The following is a 24,912-nucleotide window of genomic DNA, read 5'->3' on the forward strand; positions in this document are numbered from 1 at the left end:
TCGGGGCAGAGCATGACAATGGCTGTCTGGCCCCAAGCTGGCAGCACCATGGTATATCTGGTAGGCAAGCCTCTCACCCACCCTTGATCCAGTTACAAAAGTGTGTACTGGGCAGAGGTTTAGAGATCCTTGGGGGTCATCTGTCTGTCATGGGTTGGAGTAATAGACCTGTGGGATGGGTAGATACCTGACTGGACTCGCCTGGACCCAGCCCAAGCCAGAGCTTGGCATGTTGGTTTGGAAGCTGGCAGGAGAGAGATTTGGTAGCCATTAGGCTTAAGTGAGCATGTGCATGCGCCACATCAGAGTTGGGCTCCCAGGTTCCTACGAGGACCTGTACTTACCCCATAATTATCCCTAGGCCTGGGAACATTCTCTTGGCTGGCTCCATGCCTGGGGAAATCCTCTCAGTCTCCTTCCTGCCATCCTGAATCTGGCTTGTGTTTGTCTCTTCTGTCCAGCTTGAGGCACCCTTCAGGACAAGCCAAATGTGAACTGTTTACTTGCAGTGATTCTACATACAAGTTAAACGCTCTAATATTTGCATTTAAAATGGGCATTTTACAATATATAGATGAATGGTATAATTCATGCTAATAATGTAAATTTCTTTTCTTTTTTAACTTAAAATGACATTTAATATCAAATAAAAAACACGATAAGTTGAAAGAGGCTGCAAAAGAAAGAAAAAAGCTTTATGTGCACCTTTAAAGGCACTTTTCCTACCTCTTGAACAAGGGGCCTCACAATTTGTAATTGGACCCACAAATTATGTCACTGGCCCTGAATGCAGGTCTGCTATTGACAAATTCACAGCTTTTCATGAACTGAAAGTGTCTTTATTTCACCTTTATTTTGAAAGATATGTCTAGAATTCTAGATTCACAGTTTTTTTCCCCATAAAACTTTAAAAATTTTCTGTTGCTTTGTGCCTTATCTTGTTTCCTCTATATGTAATATGTGTTTTTCCTCTGGCTACTTCTTAAGCTTCCCATAGTTGTTCTTTCCCCATTAGTTGTTTGTTGTCCATCATTGTGTAGTATTACCCTGTGCATTGGCAGCTCAGTATTCAGCCGAAGATTCAAGGGACCCCATGTAGATTTCTGAAGCTTTTTCTCTGTGTTGCTTCCTCATTTCTGATACACTACCTGAAATTTCCATTTGCCTTAGGCTCTTCAAGTTCTAATTTCTTTATCCTCACCTCAGCAAGGTTGCTATGTTGTTTGGGTTCTCCTCCAATGCTGCTTTCTGCAAAGAGTCTCTAGGGAGAAAGCTGGGCCATCCTACGGCCTGCCTTATTTGTCTCCCTTCTTTTAGGGATCACAGTCCTGTGCTGTTATCAAATATCTGAAAACATTTATTTTATATATTTGTCCAGTTTTATAGTTACTTATCAGGTGAAGGCAAGTCTAGTCCAATTACTCCATCATGGCCAGAAATGAGATTCTTCCTGGTCCCCTTCATCAGATTTCTTTTTAATTGAGGTAAAATTCACATAACATAAAAGTAACCATTTTAAAGTGACCCCTATAGAAATTTGTAAATCAGCTTTTAGAATGTTCCAAATTCTTTCAAATTATTTTGCCAGACACATATCTAATCAAGGAAAATATTTTAAAGGATATGGAGTGAGAAACTTGCCCTATATACGACTTGAATTTGCAAAATAGAATATCAATATTCTCTTTCCCAAAGAGAATTTAATTTACCTGAATGAATTTAGATTGGTTTCTTTTAATATATTAAAAACACAGAATCGTGTATATGATAGATTATGTTATAAATTATATTTTGTGCTGATAAACTACATTTGATGTATTTCTTGGATGAAAGTAAATACACAGAAGAGCAATAGAAAATAAAAACAAAGAGATATGACTAAGAATCACCTCCAAGCATTCTGTTTTATTATACTTTTAAAAATCATGCTTGATTTTTCATATTAAACTTCTTTTGTTCACGTGGGGAACTGAATGACTGCTTTGTGATTGTGTGTGCTCTAACTTCTCTTCCTGTGAGTCCTGTCTAACTTCAGTAGTCTTTAATAGTTGAAGAAGTATTAAGAGAAGAAATGAAACAACTTTTTAAATTGTTGAAGGTATTTGATTTTCTAACCTCTGTTTCAATTACAACTGTTGAAGTAAGCTTGAGAAAGCAACCATTAGGGACAAGTATGTGAGTAAGTTTGCTTTAGGGAGTTATCAAAGGACAAAGCTAATGAGAGCTGTAGGACTTAAAAGCTGGGCCAGCATTGATGGGTTAGAATGTCCAGTGATAGTAGAGGTCAAGGCAAGAAACTGAGGGATCAGGGATGGAATATAAAGGATCTTGGAGGCTAGGAGAGCTGTGGGAAAAGAGGTGTTGAGGAGCAAAGTGGCTCAGAATATAATTAGGTTAAAGGGACTAACCTGAGATGTCTGTAAGAAAATAACTGAAGCAGCTCTCCTTTGGTGAAAAATTCTTATTTTTTTGTTTTTTGGGTTTTTTTTTACAGCTGGCCAGTATGGGTATCCAAACCTGTGACCTTAGTGTTATAAGGCTGCACTCTAAGAAAATTCTTATTTTGGGGGATGGGACATAATCACAACCTGTATGTGAGAAGAGGCAAGCAACATTAAGAAGGTATAAGTTAATTTGGCAAAAATTGGAACTGTGAAGTCAGCTATAAAGACAAATTTTCTGTATTATCAATACAATCATAGATCTAGTTAAAGTGAATTAAAGATTTTTTATTTTTGCAATAGCTTATTCATTTTTTGGAAGCCATGACGTATACATTTAGAAGCAAGTAGGATTTCTCTATACAATATCTGGCTATGTTAGGAGTGTCTTATGCTGCTTTGCTACTCTATTGCCACTGAAACACCATCAATACACATCATTTATATTTGTGTATGAATTCCATAGATTTAGCCATTTATGGCCGGTAATTTTCAAGTTAAATTTTTTTCTAAGCTCTGGCAATTTTCATCTTTTTATTTCTCAAATTGATCCATTCACACTTAAAACATGTTAATCAGGAAAGAGTGAAGAAAGGGTTATCAAGGCTCTCCAGAAACCTTTAGGAGCCTCTCAGAAGCCAGAGAAAAAAACTCCTATCTTGCCTATAGGGAAGAAAACCTGAATCTCAAGGACACCCTAAAATCCTGAGGAATCCCCTGCAAACATCAGAAGCAAGAAAAGGATTTTCAGAGTTTTAGTAATCAACAATAGCTGATTGGATTTTCAAATTCTACACATTAGTCTTTTATCAAGAATTCTGTGCAGCAACTTTGATATTTGGGAGTTTTGGTACTGTTTGTTATGTTTTTTATCCACCCACATGAGTTAAATTTCTTAACATTTTTTAGAATGAATTTCTTTGCATCAGAATCACCAAAGTTTATTTACTGGCAAAGCTGCTTTTCCTACAGACTTGTAGGAATGGTTTAAGTGAAAGTTGATGGAAGTTCTGATTAGCAGTTGCTCTGCCAAGAATAAATTTGTGTGTGTGTGCTGTGTATATGTCAGGTTTGGTCAGCTGTACTGACAGAGCTGGGCTAAGATATTTTCCTGCCTGTTAATCAAGGCCACACAGACAAAGCTTAAGGAAGGATGACCACTGCCTCAGGAAGTGTCGAATCAATTGCTATTTATAACCACAGTAACAGTAGAACTTGAAATTAGGTCTCTCTTTACTCAGTTGGTAGGAAAAGTTTTCTGCCAAATTTTGCATTTGAGGAAATAGTTTATGGGCCTGAGTGAAGCCTCTCGTGTGAAAGGAAAGAATATTACAGTGACTGTAAGTATTTTTGCTGATTTGGGTCAAGGGTGTGGTGGCAGAGATGTGGGAAGTTCAGTCAGTGACACAATAGGTTATTACATTTTAAAGCAAGTGATAGTTAATGGGCACCTTGGATTGTCTTAGGATGGTGTGTATGGAATCTTGTGCTGCTAATAGTAAAGTTGAAATTAAAGGTATGTGATGGGCTAATATTATCTATCAATATAGGACAGGAGGAGGAAATTAGCTATTTGTGTTTTTCCACACTTCACTGGCTCTTGCTCTGGATGTATACATAAGCTTTTTATTTGATATGTATTTCTGTATATGTATGCTTTTTCTTTTTTTTTTTTTTGTGGCTGGCCGTGTATATGCATTATGCTTTTATAATATTCCATTTGTCCTTGGTTCATTAAGGAAGGTTTTGTAAAGAATTGTTTCATTAGAAAATAATATTGTATACCACTATCTGAAATATTTTATAAAACTTCATTCTACCTAACTTTAAGACATTAAATATGGCAGAACATTAAAGCTGACAATTTGAGAAATGCCACAAGTAAAGTTTTCTGTATTATTATATCAACATCTTAGGAGTGCCTTTATACAGTTGAATTACCTAATAAGTGACAGGTACATTTTTACATAAACAATGTAAATAAATTATTTAGGTCAATGTTTTAGTGGAGTTTAAATTAGGAAATTATAAAACTGTGTTAACTTATTCTTGTCTCATTTTAATAGGATTTTTCAAGATAGAGTTGTAGCCATTTTCAACAAGGATCAGTGATCAACATTGTTCTTTTTAAAAAAAGCCCTCCAAGTTAAATATGAAAGGAAAATACTGGAATTATTTGGGTTCTGAGAGAATAAAGAATACAGTATTTCATAGTTATTAGTAATGGAAGCTTTGTAATATTTGTCACTTGTCATGCACCCAACTGGGAACATGGATGCTGGTTTTTCTCGTTCTGCTGTTCAGACACTGTCAAGAAGCCACTGCAAAAACATCAAACAAAAAATTTCTCAGTGGGAAGGAAGAACTTATGGTACACCTAATGCAGATAAGTGGCATCCAAAGGACTTTGGAATGAGATATAATGATCGCCACCAAAAGATTCTTCCTAAGAAAAATCCTGTTGCTGAGAGAGAGAGCAAAAAGGTGGATGTAACCAGCTCTCAAAATGTGGGTCTAAATATGAATGAAGATGCCAAAAGCCATGATCAAAGTGAGGGTGAAGGTGAGAAACATGAAGATGATGATACGCACTTCTTTAAAAATGAATCTGAATCTAATTGGGTATGTTCTCGGGTCAAACAAATTGAAAACTGGAAAGAAGCTGTTTTAGATCCAGAGACTTCATTACCTCCAGGAAATTTCTATACCTCACAATTATTGTGGAAGAAAATAGAAGCACTTCCACCAGATAAAGTCTTAAATTTGGCTTTAGAACATTGTGAATCTTCAGAAAAAGAACTTAATTTCAGAATTCTGGATAGTTCATATGGGATAACCAAGAGCTTAGAAAATATTTACTCTGAACCTGAGGGGCAAGAATGTGGACCTTCTGTAAATCCTTTGCCAAAACCTCGTAGGACATTCAGATATTTATCTGAATCTGGAGTTATGCCATATAAAGAAAGAAACTGTGACAAAAAATACTGTGAAAATAATTCTTGTGCAGAATCTTCTTTGGCCTCTTCTCAGGAACCTGAACCAAAGAAATATGGTAGAAAAATCAGAGGGAGATCTAAAAGGTATGTTTTTATCCTATAGGTAATGACTTGTTAAGTGTTTTCCTTACAGGATTATTGAGCTTCTTTTTCCTTTTCAAACTAGTTTCCATTTCCCAGCTTCAGTTAGAGCTCTATTCTGAACATATAGATGTTGATTAACGTGGAGGGAAAATAAGAGGAAAAAGTAGAAGTGTAGGTAATATCTAAGACAGTCTGCTGACACAACAGCATAAGAAGGACCTTCATTTTATATCTTTAAGAATCTGTAGGGAAGCAAGTACATTCTTCCACTTCACTTTAGGACATACTAGTCTTAACCCCACTTTTTATTAGTGAATGAACTTAATAAAGAAACCCAGTGAAGAATATGGAATGTGATTGGCTAGAAGCCTCCACTTTTTCATGGTGCATATAGGGCACCAGTCTAATTCATTGTTCTTAGAGCTCTGATAAAACACCTTTCTAATTTTACACACAAGCCTTTTATTTATCAATTTCTGTCTACCGTATCTTTATTATATTTTATTTTATTTTTTTGGTGGCTGGCTATTAAGGAGATCTGGACTCTTGACCTTTATATTATCATCACTACACTCTAACCAAGTGAGCTAACCAGCCAGCCCTTACCATATCAAGTTAAAGAAGATTAGAGTAGGGCCAGCCCATGGCTCACTTGGGAGAGTGTGGTGCTGATAACACCAAGGCCATGGGTTTGGATCCCTATATAGGGATGGCTGATTAGGTCACTTGGGAGAGTGTGGTGCTAACATCAAGGATTAAGATCCCCTTACCGGTCATCTTTAAAAAATAATAATAATAAAAAAATAAAGAAGATTAGAGTTTTCAAAGATAGAACTTTAAAATATATCTCCTTTCTTAAGGAAATCCTTTGAATTTGAGGATATTCAGCACTTTCGAAATCGGAACTCACAGAAGATTCATGAAGAACTTGGAAGAAATTCTGGTTCAACGCTTTATTACACACAGTCTGAGGACAATATCTATGAGGATATCATATGTAGGTGTCTACAGCTTTGCAATTAAATTTAATGAGTATGTATTTGGCGAAGTCTTTATTTGTAGGATGTTATTTTCTTTTACAGTCAAGCATATCTTGCTCTAGGTTTTTATTTTTAATATGGAAACCTTTGGTGTATGAATTTTTTTATTCTTTAATGAATTTTACAACTAGTGTAATGAACTGCTCAGTTCAAAAGTAGATGTTTATAGTATAGTATTTTGAGAATTCTTTTAGCTCAGTTGGACACCTAAGTGGTTTGTAAGCTTACAGTGCCATTGATCTTGAGACCCACATCCCTACAGCAACGTAGAATAAGCTGAATGTAGTTAGTTTTTTATTTCTTTTGCTATCTTTAGTCACTTTGTTTCCTTTTAATTACCTTCCTCTAAACATTTTTTTTGTCATTATTTTTCAAGATCCCACCAAAGAAAATCCTTACGAAGATATTCCAGTGCAGCCTTTACCCATGTGGAGATCCCCTTCAGCATGGAAGCTACCACCTCCTAAAAGTGCTTTCAAAGTGCCCAAGGTATAACCAGAGAATTAATTGAAGAAAACATTAGAATCTTCTTTATGATCTCTGCAAAGATTAAGAGGTTTAACTGGGGCCAAAACTAAGAGGTACTGAAATGTAGGTTTTACTGATGTTGGTGGTGGTGGTTTTTTGTTTTGTTTTTTGGGAAGTACAAAGCTTTTTGTTTGTTTTGTTATTGTTTTTGCTGTTGTTATTTTAGCACTTCAGAAAAAATTGAATATGAGTGCCTTTAGACAAGCCATGAACTTTTCAGTTCACTATATTTCCCACCACTCTCTATTAGTTGCACATCAACCTGTGTTCTAAATTCCTGCCTGGTCCCTGAAAACATTTGAGATCCCTGTAAGCAAAGCCCCCTTGAGTTAGTGAAGACTAAGAGCCATTGTTTTCTGGGAATTTGATTACATTGTAGTAGAACTTCAGATTAGAAACCAGAGAAACTTGTTTACAAATGGTGAGAAAGAAATTATAGTATCCTCATTTGAGATGATTTTAAGGGAAAGATAAGATAAATATCTTTCTGGGATAGCTTTGACTTTGTATGAGAACAAAGATATTTAGTAGATGATCTTATCATTACTAGTACATCTTCTCCTGTTTTAGCTTCCTCCCAAACCTCAATTCCTTCACCGGAAGACTATGGAACTGAAGAACTCACAAGTTTATTTACGGTCAAAGCTCCCGAAGGATACCACTTTACCTGTCACTTTAACTGAATGGAAGCTTTTCCGAGCTGGAGAAGTTGCAAACAGGAAAAGGAAAAATCTTCCGAGGGTAAGGACTACAGTACTTTTTGGTTTTTGACTCTTACTTCAGCATTTCCATAAATGAGAATAAATAAACTAAGATGAATAAATAAGACTAAGATGAATAATAGGTTAAGATCTACTGGAATTAGAAGATTTGGAAAGCAGCCTTAAGTTTTAAATTTTTGCTCTTGCAAGAAAAGTGCATGAGTGGCTTTGCCAGGGTTTCTTTATGGATTTGGAAAACTTATATTATTATATTATCTTATTTATAAAATGGAGGGTTTCACTTTAGTTATCCTAGTTCTCATTAAAATCAGTTGGTTATTTCAAGGAAGCACCAGAATCTCATATAAAAGGACATTCTACCAAGCTGGCTTCATTGTTCTTGCTCATTTTTATAATTGCCAAAGTGAGTTCCGTTTTGTGCGTGAGTTTACAGATTTTCAGTAATGACAAAAGATATGCTATTAATTTGGGCAAAAATTTCCATTCAGAAGAAGGAAAAAAGAATGTATTACTTGGGAATAGAAATTATCAGCAATCATACTACATAAATGACTTCTCCCTCAATGGAAAAAAGACAGTAGGTCTGTAAATCATCTCAACTAGAACCATTGCAACCAAAATGAAGAAACTAAGATTACTGGTAGACATATATATTTTCTTTTAAGAAACACATAAGAAATTACATGAAAATACTTTAAAACTCTGTGTGTTACTTTGTTTTCATGTAATTCAGCGTGTTTTTAGGATTGACAAAATACTATGCAGATGCTAGGCACTAATGAAGAAATCGGATCATTTAAATATTATTCCATTTCTTTTTTTTAAATGTATTTATTAGTATTTTTTTTTACATTCTGAGTTGTTATTATTCCTTTTCTTAATCGCATCTGAATTAGCTTTATGTATTCATGTAGCACACAATTTTTGTACCTGATTTTAACATTAAACAAAAGTCCCAGCTGTTTCTTGGTTTAGTATCTGCTGCTTGTTTCCTTGGGAAGTATTCTGTTCCACAATTACTTTCATTCTTCTGATCTGTTTCCAGCCCCTCCCACTTTAATATTGAAAAGTTAAAGACACATTTTTTTAAAAGCACTAAGTTGATCGTTCAGCTTTTATTTCACTTTCTAAGTGAAAAAAAAAATCTTTAGCTCTTTATTCTCCTGTGTATCATGAAGAACATTTAAAAATCAGAGATTTAAAGAACTTCCAGGCATCCTGCAGTAGCTCTAGGCTTGGATAGATCATGCTGGCACAACAAAGGAGCTTCCCACATTGGCCCAGAAAGAACAGATCATGTATTCATAGGGAGAAGAATACAAACACCTAAGGGATTGCATTAAAGATGTGGTTCTTGGAATGGCATTAGCAAATATTTAAGAATTATGGATTGTAGAGTTTAATGAGACCTGAGGAGATTTTTTTTTTCCTTTTTGTCTTTTTTACTGACCAGTAACGGGATCGCAACCCTCGGTGTCGCGCCCGTACCAGGGACCGGCAACGGGATCGCAACCCTCGGTGTTGCGCCCGCACCGCGCTCAGCCAGTGAGCGGGAACCGGTCTCCATATGGGATCCGAACCCTCAGCAGGAGCGCCACCGTGCTCCCAAGCGGCGCACTCTCCAGTGCGCCACCGGGCCGGCCCAAGACCTGAGGAGATTTTGCACTGCTTTTTATTTTATGCCTCAGTATTTTATGTGCTGTGAATCTCAAGTTACTTGAAGCTTGTTCTCTTTCTGATTATAGGTGATATGATTCAGCTTTTCCTTTTCTAATATTTTCCCAGAGGCTTTTGGAGAACTGGGGAGAAAGAAAATGGTGATGAACTCTTGATTAGTCAGGCAGGAACAGGCAGGCTATTAGCATTTCTACCTATGACCCTCCTTTGACTAAACACTTTTAGGATGTCCCATATGCTTTACAAATTTTGGCTTTGGAGTATCTTCAGGAACAACATTCCATAAGACAAGCAGTGTTCATAACTCTAGCTATCTCTGGAAGGGAAGCTGCTTTCATAGTGTGAAAATCACTGATCTAGTCCTCATGCCTCTTCCCCACCCTTTTTTCTTTCCCTGTTCTAGAAGCCTGTATGAGTTTGTTTGCTAGAGTACATTTCCTAATGTTTTATATTGTTGGTGTCAAATGTGTACGGGACAGTGTGATTTCTATCATTTGTTAGGAAGAATATTCTACAGTATTTCCTGTAACTAGAAGGTAAATGTAGGCTCCTTTTCCTAGCTCTTCACTGAAATTTAAATTTATCACTTTATCTCACATTTCTAGAACAGATAGCTCTCTTTCCTTTATAATATTTGAGTATACTTTTTTTTTTGTCTTTTTCCGTGTCCGGCAACGGATCGCAACCCTCAGTGTCGCCCCCGTACCGGACCGGGACCGGCAACGGGATCGCAACCCTCGGTGTTGCTCCCGTGCCTCGCTCAGCCAGTGAGCGGGAACCGGTCTGCATGTGGGATCCGAACCCTCGGAGGGAGCGCCGCCGCGCTTCCCAAGCGGCGCACTACAGCAGTGTGCCACCGGGCCGGCCCAGAGTATACTTTTGATTATACTTTTCAAATGCATATTAATAATTATGCTATTTTTGGTCATTATTTACCTAAAATATATGTTTATTCCCAGACATCTTTCTTATTGCCCCTAACAATACCTTTTTATTTTGCATCCTCTTGTTTTTTGTAGTGGTAATATTTAAGAACATTGGCAATTTTTCACTTGAATGGAAGCTACAAAATTCTTTAAGAGAACAAACATCCAAAATTGTGGGAATAATCTACATATTGGAAGCACATGTTTCTCACATGTTTTTTTCTTGCACTGGACTGATTCACTGTCTATCGATTGCCAGAATTGCTAGAGAAACAAGTACAAAAGAGAAAATGAGAGCATTTTCCTCAAGCAACTTTGTTGGTTGTCATCTCATGTAATTGTTTTTTTTTTTTTTTTTCGTCTTTTTGTCTTTTTTCGTGACCGGCAACGGATCGCAACCCTCAGTGTCGCGCCCGTACCAGACCGGGACCGGCAACCGGATCGTAACCCTCGGTGTTGCCCCCGCTCCTCGCTCAGCCAGTGAGCGGCCGGTCTGTATGTGGGATCCGAACCCTCAGCGGGAGTGCCGCCGCGCTTCCCAAGCGGCACACTGTAGCAGTGCGCCACCGGGCCGGCCCATCATGTAATTGTAATTCTAGGCATTAAGTATGTTAAACCAGGATTAATACTTAGGAAAATTTTGGAATTTTAAGAAAAAAGAAAAATATACATGGAAAAACTAATCAATTCCTTCTTTTTTGAGTCTGTTGATCAGTTCTTTCTTCTTTTTTACCCCAATCTGTGTCTCTGTTTCTGTTTCTGTATCTCTCTCTCTCGCTCTCTCTCTCTCTCTCTCTCTCTCTCTCTCTCTCACTCTCACTCACACACACACACACATACACACGCACCCACACCCCTCCCAGCAGGAGAGAAAGATTTCTAATTAGTCATGCTTATTAAATGGAGAGAAACAGTTATATAACAATTTAAAAATAAATGGTCTGGGTTTTACTTGCTTGAGATATATGTACTATAGACTGATGAGTGGAAGGGGAAAAAAGCATAGTTTTTGTACTTGAGCATATTTGAGAATCTTGTATTTTTATGACATATTTCTAAAATAAATTGTGATGTTTGTACTCCCAGTAGCAGAGACAGGGTATTCCTTTTGACAAAACCTTTTCTAAGTGTGATTATCCTTTCTTTGGGAAGAATTCCTGGGGGCAGAAATAACTGAGCCTCACCCTGCCTTCCACATGAATGAGTGTTCCACTTCCTATTCAGGGCAAGCAAAAGCCGGGATTTAATAGTAGAGGCTTGATCACTACATGGAGTAAGGTAGCCACATTTCCCTGCATGTTGTGACATGGAGTGACAAGAAATCTAAGAGCCTGTGCTGAGTTCATCTGGAAAGGAGATATCCTTTTCACTTCCCTTACCCATGTTATATGGACTTGGTATTAGAACAACATATATTTAACTAAAGATCATCAAAATTTAAAAATGTGAAGGTTTTTGTTATAAAATCGAGTTTTTTCTTTGAGTGAGAATCACTAATAAATTAATGTCATCAATCTGCGAAACTAGTGGGTGTTGGTTTTAACTTGTATTTTTCTGGTCTTTTTTCAGCTTGTATTGAAAATAGGTGACATATTTGAATCTAAGAGAGGAAAGAAGAGGGTAAAGTTACACCCTTACACTGGAAAAGAAGTACCTTCCTCAAAAGGTAGGTAAGAATTGTACTCTGTTCCACCTATCTGTAGCTATCAGCATATGAGGGGAGAATCATTATACAGTTTAATATTTGATGTGTATTATAATTTTTGGTTTACTTTCCTGTCTGTCACACTTAAGTATAAACTTCTGTAAGATAGGGGATCATTTCTAAAATCCCTTTAATTTTGTGCCAGTTGATAACTATTGGATGAATAAATAAATAAACAAACAAACAAATAAATAAATGGAAACATAATTATAAACCAATGACTGATTTTCATAGTCAGACTGAATCATTACTTTGTATTCCTATTTTTTGGAGGGTGAGGGGGGACAGCTGGCCAGTACTGTAGTCGTACATTGATTTATAGTCATTTATCAGTATAGACTCTTTCAGTGGAGAAATGAAAACTTTAGGTATAGACTGAAGGTATGAGTACTCAACTTGTAGTCCTCTAATAAGTTCAGTAGTTTTATCCTTCAAATTCTTAGCTAAAACTTATATTGTCTTTGTCTTAAGAAACTTTCAACATTCATAATGAATTATTAGAATTTTCTTAAAAACTCATGTGAGATTCTTAATGTGGTTGGCAAAGAATATGTAGAATTTAGCAAATTTTGTTTATAAGATTCATAAGTGAGAAACAACAGCCAAGTCATACCAGAGGAGAATGTTTGTTATTTTTGCAGACTTCTAAAGACAGAAATTTTCTTGATTTCCCTTAAAAATCTATTTGACATTCTAACAACTTAGTATCTGAAAATAAGATCTTCTGTTTTATAACCTAAAACTCTTTCTTCTAACTCTGTGATGATTAAAATCAACTGATCACCATATTTAATGTGAATGTTTATATTTTCAAAGGCAATTATTAAAACATGTTTTAATCTTCTCTCCTGGGGAAGAAATACTTTTGGTTATTGTTATTAATAATAGCTACCATTTACTGAATGCAGTAATAGTTTCTTTACATAATTTATCTCAAGTATAACAAATGGCAACACTGGGAGGTAGGGACTATCCTAGTTTATAGATGAAGAAGCAGAACCAGAGAAGAAAGCATAGATTTGACTCAAGGAGCATGGCTCTACAAAGTCTTTTTCTGTTCTGTCATCAACAGTTACTCTCGGCCGGCCCGGTGGCTCACTGGATAAGTGCGCCACTTGGGAAGCGCGGCGGCGCTCCCGCCCGAGGGTTCAGATCCCACATACAGACCGGTTCCCGCTCACTGGCTGAGCAAGGCGCGGGAGCAACCCCGAGGGTTGCGATCCCATTGCCGGTCCCCGGTCCGGTACGGGGGCGACACTGAGGGTTGCGATCCGTTGCCGGACACGGAAAAAGACAAAAGACAAAAAAAAAAAACAGTTACTCTCAATTTTTCTCATAAGCCTTGATTTTTATCGGTTTAACTATTTCTTCTCTGTGTGTTTCTGTATTCTCAGCAAGGGTATTGTCAAAGCCTTTTTATTTGTTTAATTCAGAAATAGATACAGAAAATGAAAACTGATGCCAGATACTGTGCTGGATCCTTTCCAATGTATTATTATTAATTTGCTAAGTAACCCTATTTGGCAGATATTTTTGTTGCTGTTTTATAGATAAGGAAATAAATCATAAATTGTAAATTGTATAAAATATTAAGACACTGGAGCGAGGACACATGCTTGTAAAACATCATTTTCACAGATTAACAGCAGTCTATTGATGACTATTTTCCAGTATTCCATTCTAAGTAGATTGTTACCGATTCCATATTTTATTTGTATGCTTTATGCCTCATGGATTAGGAATATTTAGTAAATTTGGCTCTAAAACAAGTTTTTGAAGAGCAAAACCTTGTTGTTGTTGTTTTTGTTTTTTTGTTTTTACTGTATCATTGTTGAAAAGAAAAAAAATTCTTTAGCTGCCAACTTCTAGCACCTAAGTAAGTAAATAAATACAAATAGAGCAGTCTCTACATTGTAACCCTCCCCTAAAAGTTTATTTTTCTTTTGCTTGGCTCAAAGACAATAAGCATTTACCCAGCCTCTGTGACCCACTCCTCCAGAGGATCAGAGGAATTTCTCTTATGCCTGCAGCTTTATTGTCACAGTTCTCAGATTTTTGTTTTCCTCCTTAAGCTTTTGGCTATATATCACACAATACCTAATAGAACTAGATAATTATATTTACCTACTCTGTCAGTACATGCTAAGGTTTACCAAATGTATTTTAATCTAAGCATTTCTTAACTTTCAGTTTTCAGGTGTTATAAAATGCCTTATTGTCCCTGCTCAATTCTGTCATAATTTTGTTTGTTGAAGCCACATATAAAAAAGAGATAACCTAATATTTTTTTGATCCCTACAATTCTCAGTAGATTTCCCTGTTGACTCATAATGTCCTTAGCTTTTCTTCAGTGTCTTGGAATGCAGGTCATTAAAACCCATAGAAGTGAATATATTAGAGCCACTCAAATGATCTTTTCCAGTTATATTGCCTTTCCTCCTTTTCCCCTTTTCTTATCTTTCTTTCCAGACACTTCATAAACTCCTAAGAGGTGCCTGGTGCTAAGGATACAAACAGGACTCAGGAGTTCACAGTGTTCGTTTCTTCCTTCTAAACAATATTTTATAGCCCCACTATACTTTTTTGTCTTGCTGGTTAATTTGAAGTTATAAAATCTATATAGTGCACAGTAACATTTAAATAGGTACTTTTCTGTACCATCTCTTATAACATCTTTGCCACCTATTTTATTTTTTTATTTTTTATTTTTTTATTTTTTTGTCTTTTGTCTTTTTTCCGTGTCCGGCAACGGATTGCAACCCTCAGTGTTGCCCCCGTACCGGACCGGGGACCGGCAACGGGATCGCAAGCCTCGGCGTTGCTCCCGCGCCTCGCTCAGCCAGTGAGGGGGAGCCGGTCTCCATGTGGGATCCGAACCCTCGGACGGGAGCGCCGCCGCACTTCCCAAGCGGCGCACTATCCAGTGCGCCACTGGGCCGGCCCTTTGCCACCTATTTTATAATGAGGCAGCATTTCTTTTAATATTCTCTTATTCCTTATTATAAAATGAAAAGCCAAAGTTTCCCAAATCTCCTTCTGCCACTCCCAGAAAATTTTATGCACATGCAAATACTTTTTCTACTCAGTCTTATACTATTTAGACTTTGTATGCCTTCTTTTTAGAAAAAACTTACTTTAAAATGTATTTCAGAGCTCTGTCAGTATCAACACAGAGAGCCCCACTGCTGTACTATATTTCATTGTATAGATGTGAAAGAATTTTATTTAGTTGGTAGATATTTTGGTTGTTTCTAGAATTTTGTTTAACCTATGGCTGTTAAGTCGTGTGTGTGTATACATATATATACAGGTATATATACATATACATATATATATGTGTGTATATGTATATATATGTATCTTCAAATAATGCTGCAATATGCATCCTTTTACTTATATTTTTGTATATTTGTAAGAATATATCTGTAGAATAAGTTCCTAGCAGTGGACTTACTTGATCAAAGAATATATGGATTTAAAATTTTTATAGCTACTGCCAAATTGTCCCACAAACAGATTATAACAGTTTATATTCCTACAAAAAGCATTTGAAAATGCCTCTTTCCCCGTAATCTTCACTAGCACTATATTTTATTAAAACTTTTTTTTTTTCCCAGCCAGTATCATGGTTGAAACTTGCATCTTATTTGTTGTTTTAATGTACATTTCTTTCATTGTGCGTTTGGGCAGTTTTCATGTTTGCCAGTAATTTATAAATTTTTTTTTTTTTTTTTTTTTTTTTTTAAAGATGACCGGTGAGGGGATCTCAACCCTTGGCCTGGTGTTGTCAGCACCACGCTCAGCCAGTGAGCAAACCGGCCATCCCTATATAGGATCCGAACCCGGGGCCTTGGTGTTATCAGCACCACACTCTACCGAGTGAGCCACGGGCTGGCCCTATAAATCTTTTTCTATGAATTGCCTATTCCTACCCTTTATTCCTTTTTCTGTTGTGCTGTCTTTTTCTTCTTGATTTGTTACCGTTATTTGGATATTGAGAAACTTAGCCTTGTATCTGCAATGTGTTCACAAATATTTTCCTAGTTTATTGTTTACCTTTTGAGTTTACTAATGTTTTTTTATTCAATAGAAATTTTACAATCTTACACAATCAACCTCACATATATCTTTATGACTCCTAGGCCTCGTTTTTTCCAAAACATTAAAGATTTTCCTTTTCTTTGCATTTTTCTTATTTTGCTTATTTAACTTTTCACACTTAACCTAGAAATTTTTCATTCATTCATTCAAAAAGGTTTTCATTTGTTTGGTAAATGGTCTTTGTGCCCAGAATTGTGGTATAAAACATTCCCTGTGAAAACAAAATAGCTTTTTATCCTCAAGAAACTTACAGTTTGATTGGGGAAAAAAAGTACAGTGAAGAGCAATATGAGTACTGTAAGAATCAGGAGTAAAGGGAAGGTCACTATGAGCTATAGGGAGCTCAGAGACATCATAGAAAAGGTACAGTGTTACTTCGTAAACTCACTTGGTAATCTTTCTCTGCTAGCTCACACATTTTCATTTATTCTAAATTCATAGTCTGGTTGGTGTCTGGTTCTTGTTTAGCCAGTTTGGTGTTGTTCTACCTTTGGTACTTTATTTGGGAATATACAGACAAGGATGTAAATGTAGAAATGAATCCATTTTGAACCAGACTTGTAAAACTAGACTGAAATGCTGTTAATTTCTAGAGTTAGGGGTGAGAGGGGAGCTGAGGAGTGAGAAAGGGTATGGGAAGAAGATGTAATAGAGTTGTGTCTTCTCTGAGCCATTTATTCTGTTTTATAACTGTCCTAACCTGATATAAGCAAGTGGTTTGGAAAAAGGCTCAGCATCCTTATTATTCCTTATTCCAACTTCCTAGATTTGTGGAGGTTTTATATTGTTATCCTCAGATACTTCCTACTGTTACACTCCACATACTTCCAATGCAAATGGAAACTTTCTCTCTTTTCAGGTGAAACCAGTGGGAACGAAAGTGATGCTGAGTATCTGCCAAAGAGTGAGTGAGTCAGTGGGGCTGCTCCCTTCCTGTGACGATCATGGCTGTAGGTGGAGTGGCACCTACCTTTGTGATTAAGCATGTTTTTCCCATATGAAGTTTCATTTTATAGGTGACTTCTTCATTTTCGGAACCTGTTGAGATTTGAGGAACTAAAAGTACACTTTTGTCAGATGTTTAACATCATTAAAAATCTCCCATAGTGCAGTGAGGCAAACCAGTGTGGTTCTTGGGATGAATGTTCTTAAGGGAGTGGCACAGAGTTGCATGTCCAGACACATGTGTAGTAGTTTCCCGGCAGCCAAAACAGAGTATGTGAATCATCCCGAGACAAATACTTAGGATTAAATCTCTCTCTCTCTCTGTCTCTCTCTCTCTCTGTCTCTCTCTCTCTCTTTTTTTTTTTTTTTTTTTTTTCGGTGGCTGGCGGGTACTGGGATCCGAATATCTGATTTTTCATAGTCACTCAGGTGACTATGAAATAATTATTTAAATAATATTGAGAAGGGAAACATTTATCTCATTCTTATTCATAGACATTTATATTCCAAATTATTGTGCTGTTTATTTTCTGTTAAAATATAGAAGGGGCCATACAATTCTGGGTATATTTGTTCAAGCACTTCATGGTGCTCTGTATCCTTCATCTAATGAATTGTCACAGCAAGTTATTTCGTTTCCATATTGAGGCGTGGAAAAAGTAGGAGACATGGAATATCAAAGCTGAGTACAGGGCAGTTCCAAGTCTAGTACTATAATCTTGTGATTAATAGTCTCATGCTCCCTCCACTGGCCCAAATTGCTTCAGCTGTTTGATTCTGTAGCGGAACTGAAGGTGAAACTTAAGTCATCACCAGGTTCAGTCTAGATGCGTAAAGATGACTAATTTAGTGCTGTTGCCACTGAGAAACAAGACCTAAAATTTTCTTGGCTTGCACTCAGCCCTTTGGTGTAAGTGAAGCTTTGTCTGGAGCACTAAATCTACTAGATAATTCTGGAGAGCCATTCTTAAGTATATATTTTAAATGTTCTTGATATTTTGATCTACAGTGTTACTTCTTTTGGGGCAGAATGCATCATATCTTAAAAGAAAAAAAAAGATTAGAGGATGAGTCTTTCGATCAGTGGCTCAGAATGACATAGAGGCAAATCTCTGGGACACTTAAACTATTTCTTCTGCAAGTATACCATTTCCTCTAGTGGAGGCTACCCCAAATTGTTCAGAATTTAGAGATAAATAAGAATAGAGGATAGAGGCTATCCTGTTTTGAGTGGTATTGCTATGTGCTGTTTAAATATGCTTCCATAATTTCATTTTTTTGAGGAATAGTTTGCTGGTAAATGTTTTCTTCCACTTCATTTTTCCTTCTGGCATTTAGCACCATTTAATGATATGAGCATATATCCATTATTGTAATATGTACTAAGGAGAGAAGAGAAAAGGACAGCTTCTTTAATGTGAGGATAATTTTTGTTTTAATTTTATCAAACTTATTCCTTTCTGTACTTTACCCCCTGTAGGACTCAGTTCTTTTATCAAATTCCCCCCCACTGCACCCCACGGTTTCATGGTATTCCCTGTTGTTAGTCCAGTGCTTTTTCCTGATGGTTTCCTTGTGTCCTGGTGTGATGTCATGAAAGATGGGATAGCATAGAGTATGTGTTGGGACATATATAGAGTATCTTGGGACATGGAATGTTAGTCCTATTGCTGGCCAGAGGTGGCCAGAGCTGGCCCAGAGGGGCACTTGTGAGGGGCTGCACTTGTCCCCCAAGTATGTCATAGCCCTAACAGGTATGTCTGTGTGGCAGATATTGATTAGTCAGCATTCATTCAGCAATGACGGTGTGAAGATCAGTTTTGTATGGGTCATGACCTCCGTGTGCTAGAGGCAATGTGGGGCTACAGAGGGAAAACATTGCTCCATGATTTCATTACAGATCGTCACAAGCGCTTAACACAACTGCAGCAGTCTTCAAAGAGGAATCCTCACTACCAGACCTTGGAGCGGGATCTTATTGAATTACAGGAGCAGCAGCTGTTTGAGCTTTTTGTGGTAGTGTCTCTACAGAAGAAATCATCAGGAATAAGCTATATTCCCCAGATCATACAACAATTCCCTAGCAAGGTAGGTACAAGAAGGTCAAGAGGCGCTCAGGAATGTTCCTGTATCTTTGTATTTATTTCCTCTCTCCTTGTTTATTGTTATCTCAGTCAGCTTTTACCAATACTGTACTTGTTGTAGGATCAGGTAAGTGACTTTGATGACATCTTATGTTAGGCATGACCTGCAACCAAGGAAAAAAGCAAAACAAAACATGCTCATTCTCTCAGTTCATTTTTTTAGTTTTGGCTCTGCCATTTAATAATCTTTAGCAAGTTACAAAGCCCCAGTTTTCTCCTCCTTAATGAGGGGAATAATAAATGTGGCAGAATAGGATAGTGGTTTAGAGCATGTACACTGAGCCAACACTCTGCATTTGCCACTTGTTAGCTCTTTGAGCAGTTACTTAACCTCTCTGTGCCTGTTTCATTTGTAAAATGGGAGTAATCATAATAGTATCTACCCCTTTGAGCTGTAGTGAGGATTAAATGAGCTAATTTATGTAAGGCACTTAGAACAGTGTCTGACATAAGCTCTATGTAATGTTATTCATTATTCATAAGAATTTAATGAGATAATATATGTAAAGTGCTTAATGCAGTTCCTGGCACATAGTATGCACTTGAATGGTAGCTGTTGTTATTATGAACAGTATTATTTCGTTTGCTCTACCTTTTTCAGAAAATCATTTATTTAATCAAATATTTTTAAAATTCCTACTACTTGCCAGGATTAGATGATGGGAGTATAACTGACAAAGATCTTCTTAGCCAGTGCTCTCATAGAGCTTATTGAGCCTGTGAGCAAATTGAGCCCACAGAGATGGGGTTTTTTTTTTTGGTTTACATAGTGTTTTTGTGAAAACAACAACAATAATTTTTGTTGCCAGTGTTTAAAAATCATATTTCACATACAAATCTACATTTCTGCCTTTTTCTGAGAAACTGGAAAGACTGCTAACACTCAGCCTACATTCCTAAGTGGCAGGAATTGGCTGAAGCTGAGTAAGGAGCAGGATTTCATGGCATGTGACCAGTGTAGTCACATAAGGCCCCTCGCTTGGAAGGGCCCTCTGCTTGGGGTCTTAAAGCCTTAGGTCATGCATGGTCTCACCTCCTGCTGCCTCCCCAGGATGGGTTCTCTAGTTGTCCTGTTCCCCACCACCTGGTTCCTGGAGCCTTGTCTGGCTTCCTTTCCCACCCCCACTCAGTGACCACTGCCACCTTCTGTCCCTTGCAGGGGCTTGGGCACAGACATGGGGAGGGCTGGGATCAGTTGCCCTGCAGTGTCTCCAGGAAGGGCATGGGGGCAGCCCACTCTACCCTGGGTTGGTAGTGCCACGTGTGGTTGACTTGATGGGGGCAAGCCTTTCCACCACCCCCCATCCAAATACCAAGCATATTCCTGAATGGAGGCTACAACCCTTTGGGAGTTGCCCAGCTGCCATAGGTTGGAACAGAGATGCCTGGCTCAACCTCCCCACCCTCAACTGGGACACAGTGTCAGTTCTGAAGCTGGCCAGAGAGGAAACCCAGCAGCTGGTAGGCTACTTGTGTATCAGATTGCCAGCCAGGGCCCCTGGGTCTACACTGGTCCCTGAGGGAGCATGACATTAAATAGCCAATAAAAACCCCATTCCAGATTGAAAGATCTTAGAAGAAAAGAAAAACGTTTTTGGGTTTTTTTTGGCAGCTGGCCAGCACAGGGATCTGAACCCTTGACCTTGGTGTTAAAACACGATACTCTAACCAACTGAGCTAACCAGCCAGCCAATATTTTATTTTTTATTTCATATTTAATTTTTTGTGCTTTTTGAACAAGGGCACCCACATTTTCATTTTGCAGTATGGCTCTGCAAATTATGTAAGGAGTGATCCTTTTAAATAGAGAGATTTAGATATTTTCCAGCTTATTACTTGGACCATTTCTCTCATCTAAATTATCTGCTTGGCCACTCTAGAACTTTGGGCGTTACCATCCTGTATTACATGTTTCACTAAAAAAGCGCTAGTGAAACACAACTGTACTGGAGTCTAAGAGACATTTCCTGCATGGGTTCTCATTTTTAAGATGTGCTCAGCACTATCCCTACAGTAAATAAATCAATAAATTTAATTTCTCATAAAACTCTTCAATGTAGCCTGAGAGCACAATGTCACGGTACTGTTTAGTAAAACAGTACAGTAATAGTCTAAAGTAATATAATCTGGTTAGTTTTAAGTAATGAAATTTCCCATCAAGAGGAGCTTAATTTTTTTTCCCCGGTTTTGATCAGTCTTACAATTGCAGAAGGAAATCTGAGCCTAAATTAATAGGCTTAGAACCAGACAACAACCCAATCTGGCAGTGATTCAGGTATGTTTCTAAGTAAGCTATTTAGCATCTTTGTGCCTCGGGAACCCATAAATTAAGGAGGTAAAGAGCTGATCAGGCCCCTTTTCGATTCTGTTGTGGAAAACCTTGAATGAAGATAATTGTGAATCATTTAACAATATAAAAATAAGAGACTATGACACAGCTAAAAATTTCTTACAGTGTTTTTCTGATTTTTAAGAGGTTAATATCAAAGTCACCCAAAATGGCTACATGTTTTTGTAAAAGAAATTAAAGGATAGATCATTTTTATTAGTTATCAGAAAGCAATATGGTAATTAGACTTATGTGCTTGTTTTTATAGTGGACAGCTTATACTAATTCCTAATTCTTTTGATTTAATTAAATTTAGACTGTCTTGTCTTCCATGCTAAAATTTTACAGGAAGTTGCAAACCACTAGTTAGGTAGCTAAGATTATATGCTAAGTGAAATGATTATATATGGGATGGATTCTAAAAATAGTATCTTTTCTAAACAACATTCACCTGCCTTTTCAAAGCATCTTTGATTATTGATCAGAGAGTGTCTTGAGCTGACTAGGTTTTTGCTATCAGTATATTGTAGAATGAATTTTTACTTATTTCATGTCCCTCGGTTCATAAAAATACAGGGTTCCCACTAGTGCATGAATCCTGAATTGTTTCCACCTGTAAATAAGAAAGTACTTTCAGTCATCTCTCTTATTCTAGATTATAGGATTACCATTTCTATGTAATGGTACCATTTCTATGTAAAAATAGGATTCTTTATTCTTAGTAACTCTGTTCTTAGTGCATTTTCAGTGATTTCCAGTCTTGGCCTTTCTATTTCGTTAAGCTGTACAAAACCATGCTAAGACAGCTGTTTAGGCTTATTAGAGACCTCTTTTCTCTAGACCAAGCTGACTTTTTTATTTCTATTTTCCACTTACATAGAATAATAGTCACCTATCTTTTTTCAGGGCGATCATGGCTATAAGCAATCCAAAGACACTGAAGAGAGGCTCAAAGTTATCCCAAAATTTTGTTTTCCCGATTCGAAGGACTGGGTACCAACCTCAGAACTCAATAGGTAAATGTGCTACTTTATCTGACTTCTATTTGTTGGAACTACAAAAATCAAGTATTTGAGAAATGGATAGAGCCAGGAGTGAAGCTACATGAACACAGTCACAGGTCAAGGATGCACAGTCACAGGGAGGAGAGGAAGAAACAGAATGAGAACATTTCCTATGTGGGGCTTGAAAAAGAAAAATACAGAATAATTTCATTGTCAAAGGGAAAATTAATTTGTCTCTTCAGTTTGCCAGTTCTGCAGAAAAAATAGTTCCACTCTACATGGAACCAGAAATGCCCCCAAATGGACAGAAAAGGAAAAAGACTTGGACTTTGGGACTCCACCTAGAAACAGAAATTTTAAAAAGCCATGTCTTCATCTAGTTTCTCCTTCAAGTTGATAGAAGCCATAGCCTAAATTATATGCTCTCCTGTGGAACTTGAATACAGGGAGGCTTTCATTTGGGAGGTATGGGTATATTGAGAAGGGAAGTGCTGAAGAATTTCTTCCAAGTATCTAGAAGAATTTACCATTTTAAATTAATAAACCATCATCATCTCTGAATCTTGCTTGTAAACAGATAACTGCTTTGTTCAAAAGTGTAATTATTGATACTATTTAGGCTGAAAAGCTTGATTAGTTGAACCATACCAGATGCTGATGACCTACTAGATGACAGCCTCAGCTGTTGCCTAAGTAGCTCTGCCCTTCAACCTCACGATGCTTCCAGACTAAGCTGCTGTCTCATAACCAGTTTAGCCTGATTGCCACTCTCATCTCTCAGCCGTCAATGTTGATGCTCTTGTGTTGTCAGTTGTACTACTAACCACATAAGCAGCTTCTTTCATATTGGCCTGACTGCTCCATAGTTGGCTTTTCCCCCAAACAAGTTATGTATTTATTCTAGAATATATGCAAAATATAGAAGAGTAAATAAAAAACAAAGATTAGAAATCACTGGCAATCTGGTTACTCAGAGTTAAATCACTAAATATTTTGGCATATTCCCTTCCACTCTTTATTTTGGGCTGTATATAGACATGTATACTCACTATGCAAATTTGGATTTTTTGATTATGAATGAGTTTCTTTCTTGGGCATCTTTAGGTCTTTTTTTTGTAAATTATTTATGCATATATTTTGCCCATGACATTTGAGGAGTTGATATTTTTCCTGTTGACTTTTTATAAATTATAGAAGAATCTGGAAGGGGAAAATGGCATATTAAAATCCTTTGTAATTTACCTGTATGTTTATCTAAATTGGACATTGAGCAGAAAGAAAACAGGCTTGGTTAATAACTAGAGTGGATAATAAGAAAGTAAAAAGAGGCAACAGCATCAACAACTTACCCAATTATTTTCTCATTCACTCCAGTACAAGGCAAGATATTCTCAAGGCCTGAACATTCCTTAGGAGAAATGTGACTTGAGATAAATGTAATAATGCCACAAAATAACAGCTGTTAGACTCTAATTTTTGATTATTTGTTCCATGAGGAATGCCGTAAGTGCTTGATTGGATCTCAAGGTAAATATTGGCTGTTTTTTCAGTGAAACATTCTCCTTCGTCTTGACTGGTGAAGATGGGAGCCGGTGGTTTGGTTACTGTAAGAAGCTCTTGGTAAGTACCAGCCGTGTGTTGCAGAAAGGGTTGGTCAAGGAACAATAGAGCCAGACCAGGGACTTCAGAAACACTATCACTAGATAAGTTTGAGGGCTACTCAATGATTTGTGTATTAAAGATGCAGTGTTAGATTTAAACAGTAAGAACAAAGTGGGGGGTAGCCATGGAATGTTCCAGAATAGATGGGATAGGGATTTAGTTTATTTGTTTGGAATAGAGAAAGTAATCACTGACACAATGTCTAAATATCTGTCTGGGTATATTTGAGGAATGGAATACAATGAGCCAATTGACGGAGCTCTGAGTTATTCACCAGCCATATAAGGGCTTTCTTCTTGCTTAGATGTCTTCACTAAACATGAAATAAATCATGCTACCATTTTTAGCACTTTTCCCATCTTTCAGTGTTCACCGAAGGTGACAGCTTGGTTTCTGCTCTGTACTAAAAATATTATTAAGAGTATTAATAGTCCAAATTAGTAAAGACTTGTGCTGCTTGATTTTTCTTTTTTCTTTCCTTTTTTTTTTTTGCTGGTGTAGGGATCCAAACACATGACCTGGGGGGTTTAAGGCTGCACTCTAACCACTGAGCTAAGTGACAAGCCTGATTTTTTTTTTTTTTTTTTTTTTTTTTTTTTTTTTTTTTT

General features: G+C 37.1%; 1 protein-coding gene across 1 annotated transcript in view; it reads left to right on the forward strand.

Moving 5' to 3' along the window:
* The first annotated feature begins 4,694 nt into the window (after positions 1–4,694).
* The window catches only part of DENND2C (DENN/MADD domain containing 2C), a 34,787-nt gene continuing 14,569 nt past the window's right edge, over positions 4,695–24,912 (forward strand). Inside the window, exons 1-9 of the mRNA XM_008571286.1 lie at positions 4,695–5,521; positions 6,382–6,518; positions 6,938–7,050; positions 7,660–7,830; positions 11,984–12,080; positions 17,080–17,124; positions 19,066–19,253; positions 22,545–22,654; positions 24,193–24,262. Of these exons, the coding sequence (XP_008569508.1) occupies positions 4,695–5,521; positions 6,382–6,518; positions 6,938–7,050; positions 7,660–7,830; positions 11,984–12,080; positions 17,080–17,124; positions 19,066–19,253; positions 22,545–22,654; positions 24,193–24,262 (1,758 nt within the window). The remainder of the gene's footprint in view (positions 5,522–6,381; positions 6,519–6,937; positions 7,051–7,659; positions 7,831–11,983; positions 12,081–17,079; positions 17,125–19,065; positions 19,254–22,544; positions 22,655–24,192; positions 24,263–24,912) is intronic.

Source organism: Galeopterus variegatus, unplaced genomic scaffold (genome assembly GCF_000696425.1).
Source record: "Galeopterus variegatus unplaced genomic scaffold, G_variegatus-3.0.2 Scaffold674, whole genome shotgun sequence".
Classification (NCBI taxonomy): domain Eukaryota; kingdom Metazoa; phylum Chordata; class Mammalia; order Dermoptera; family Cynocephalidae; genus Galeopterus; species Galeopterus variegatus.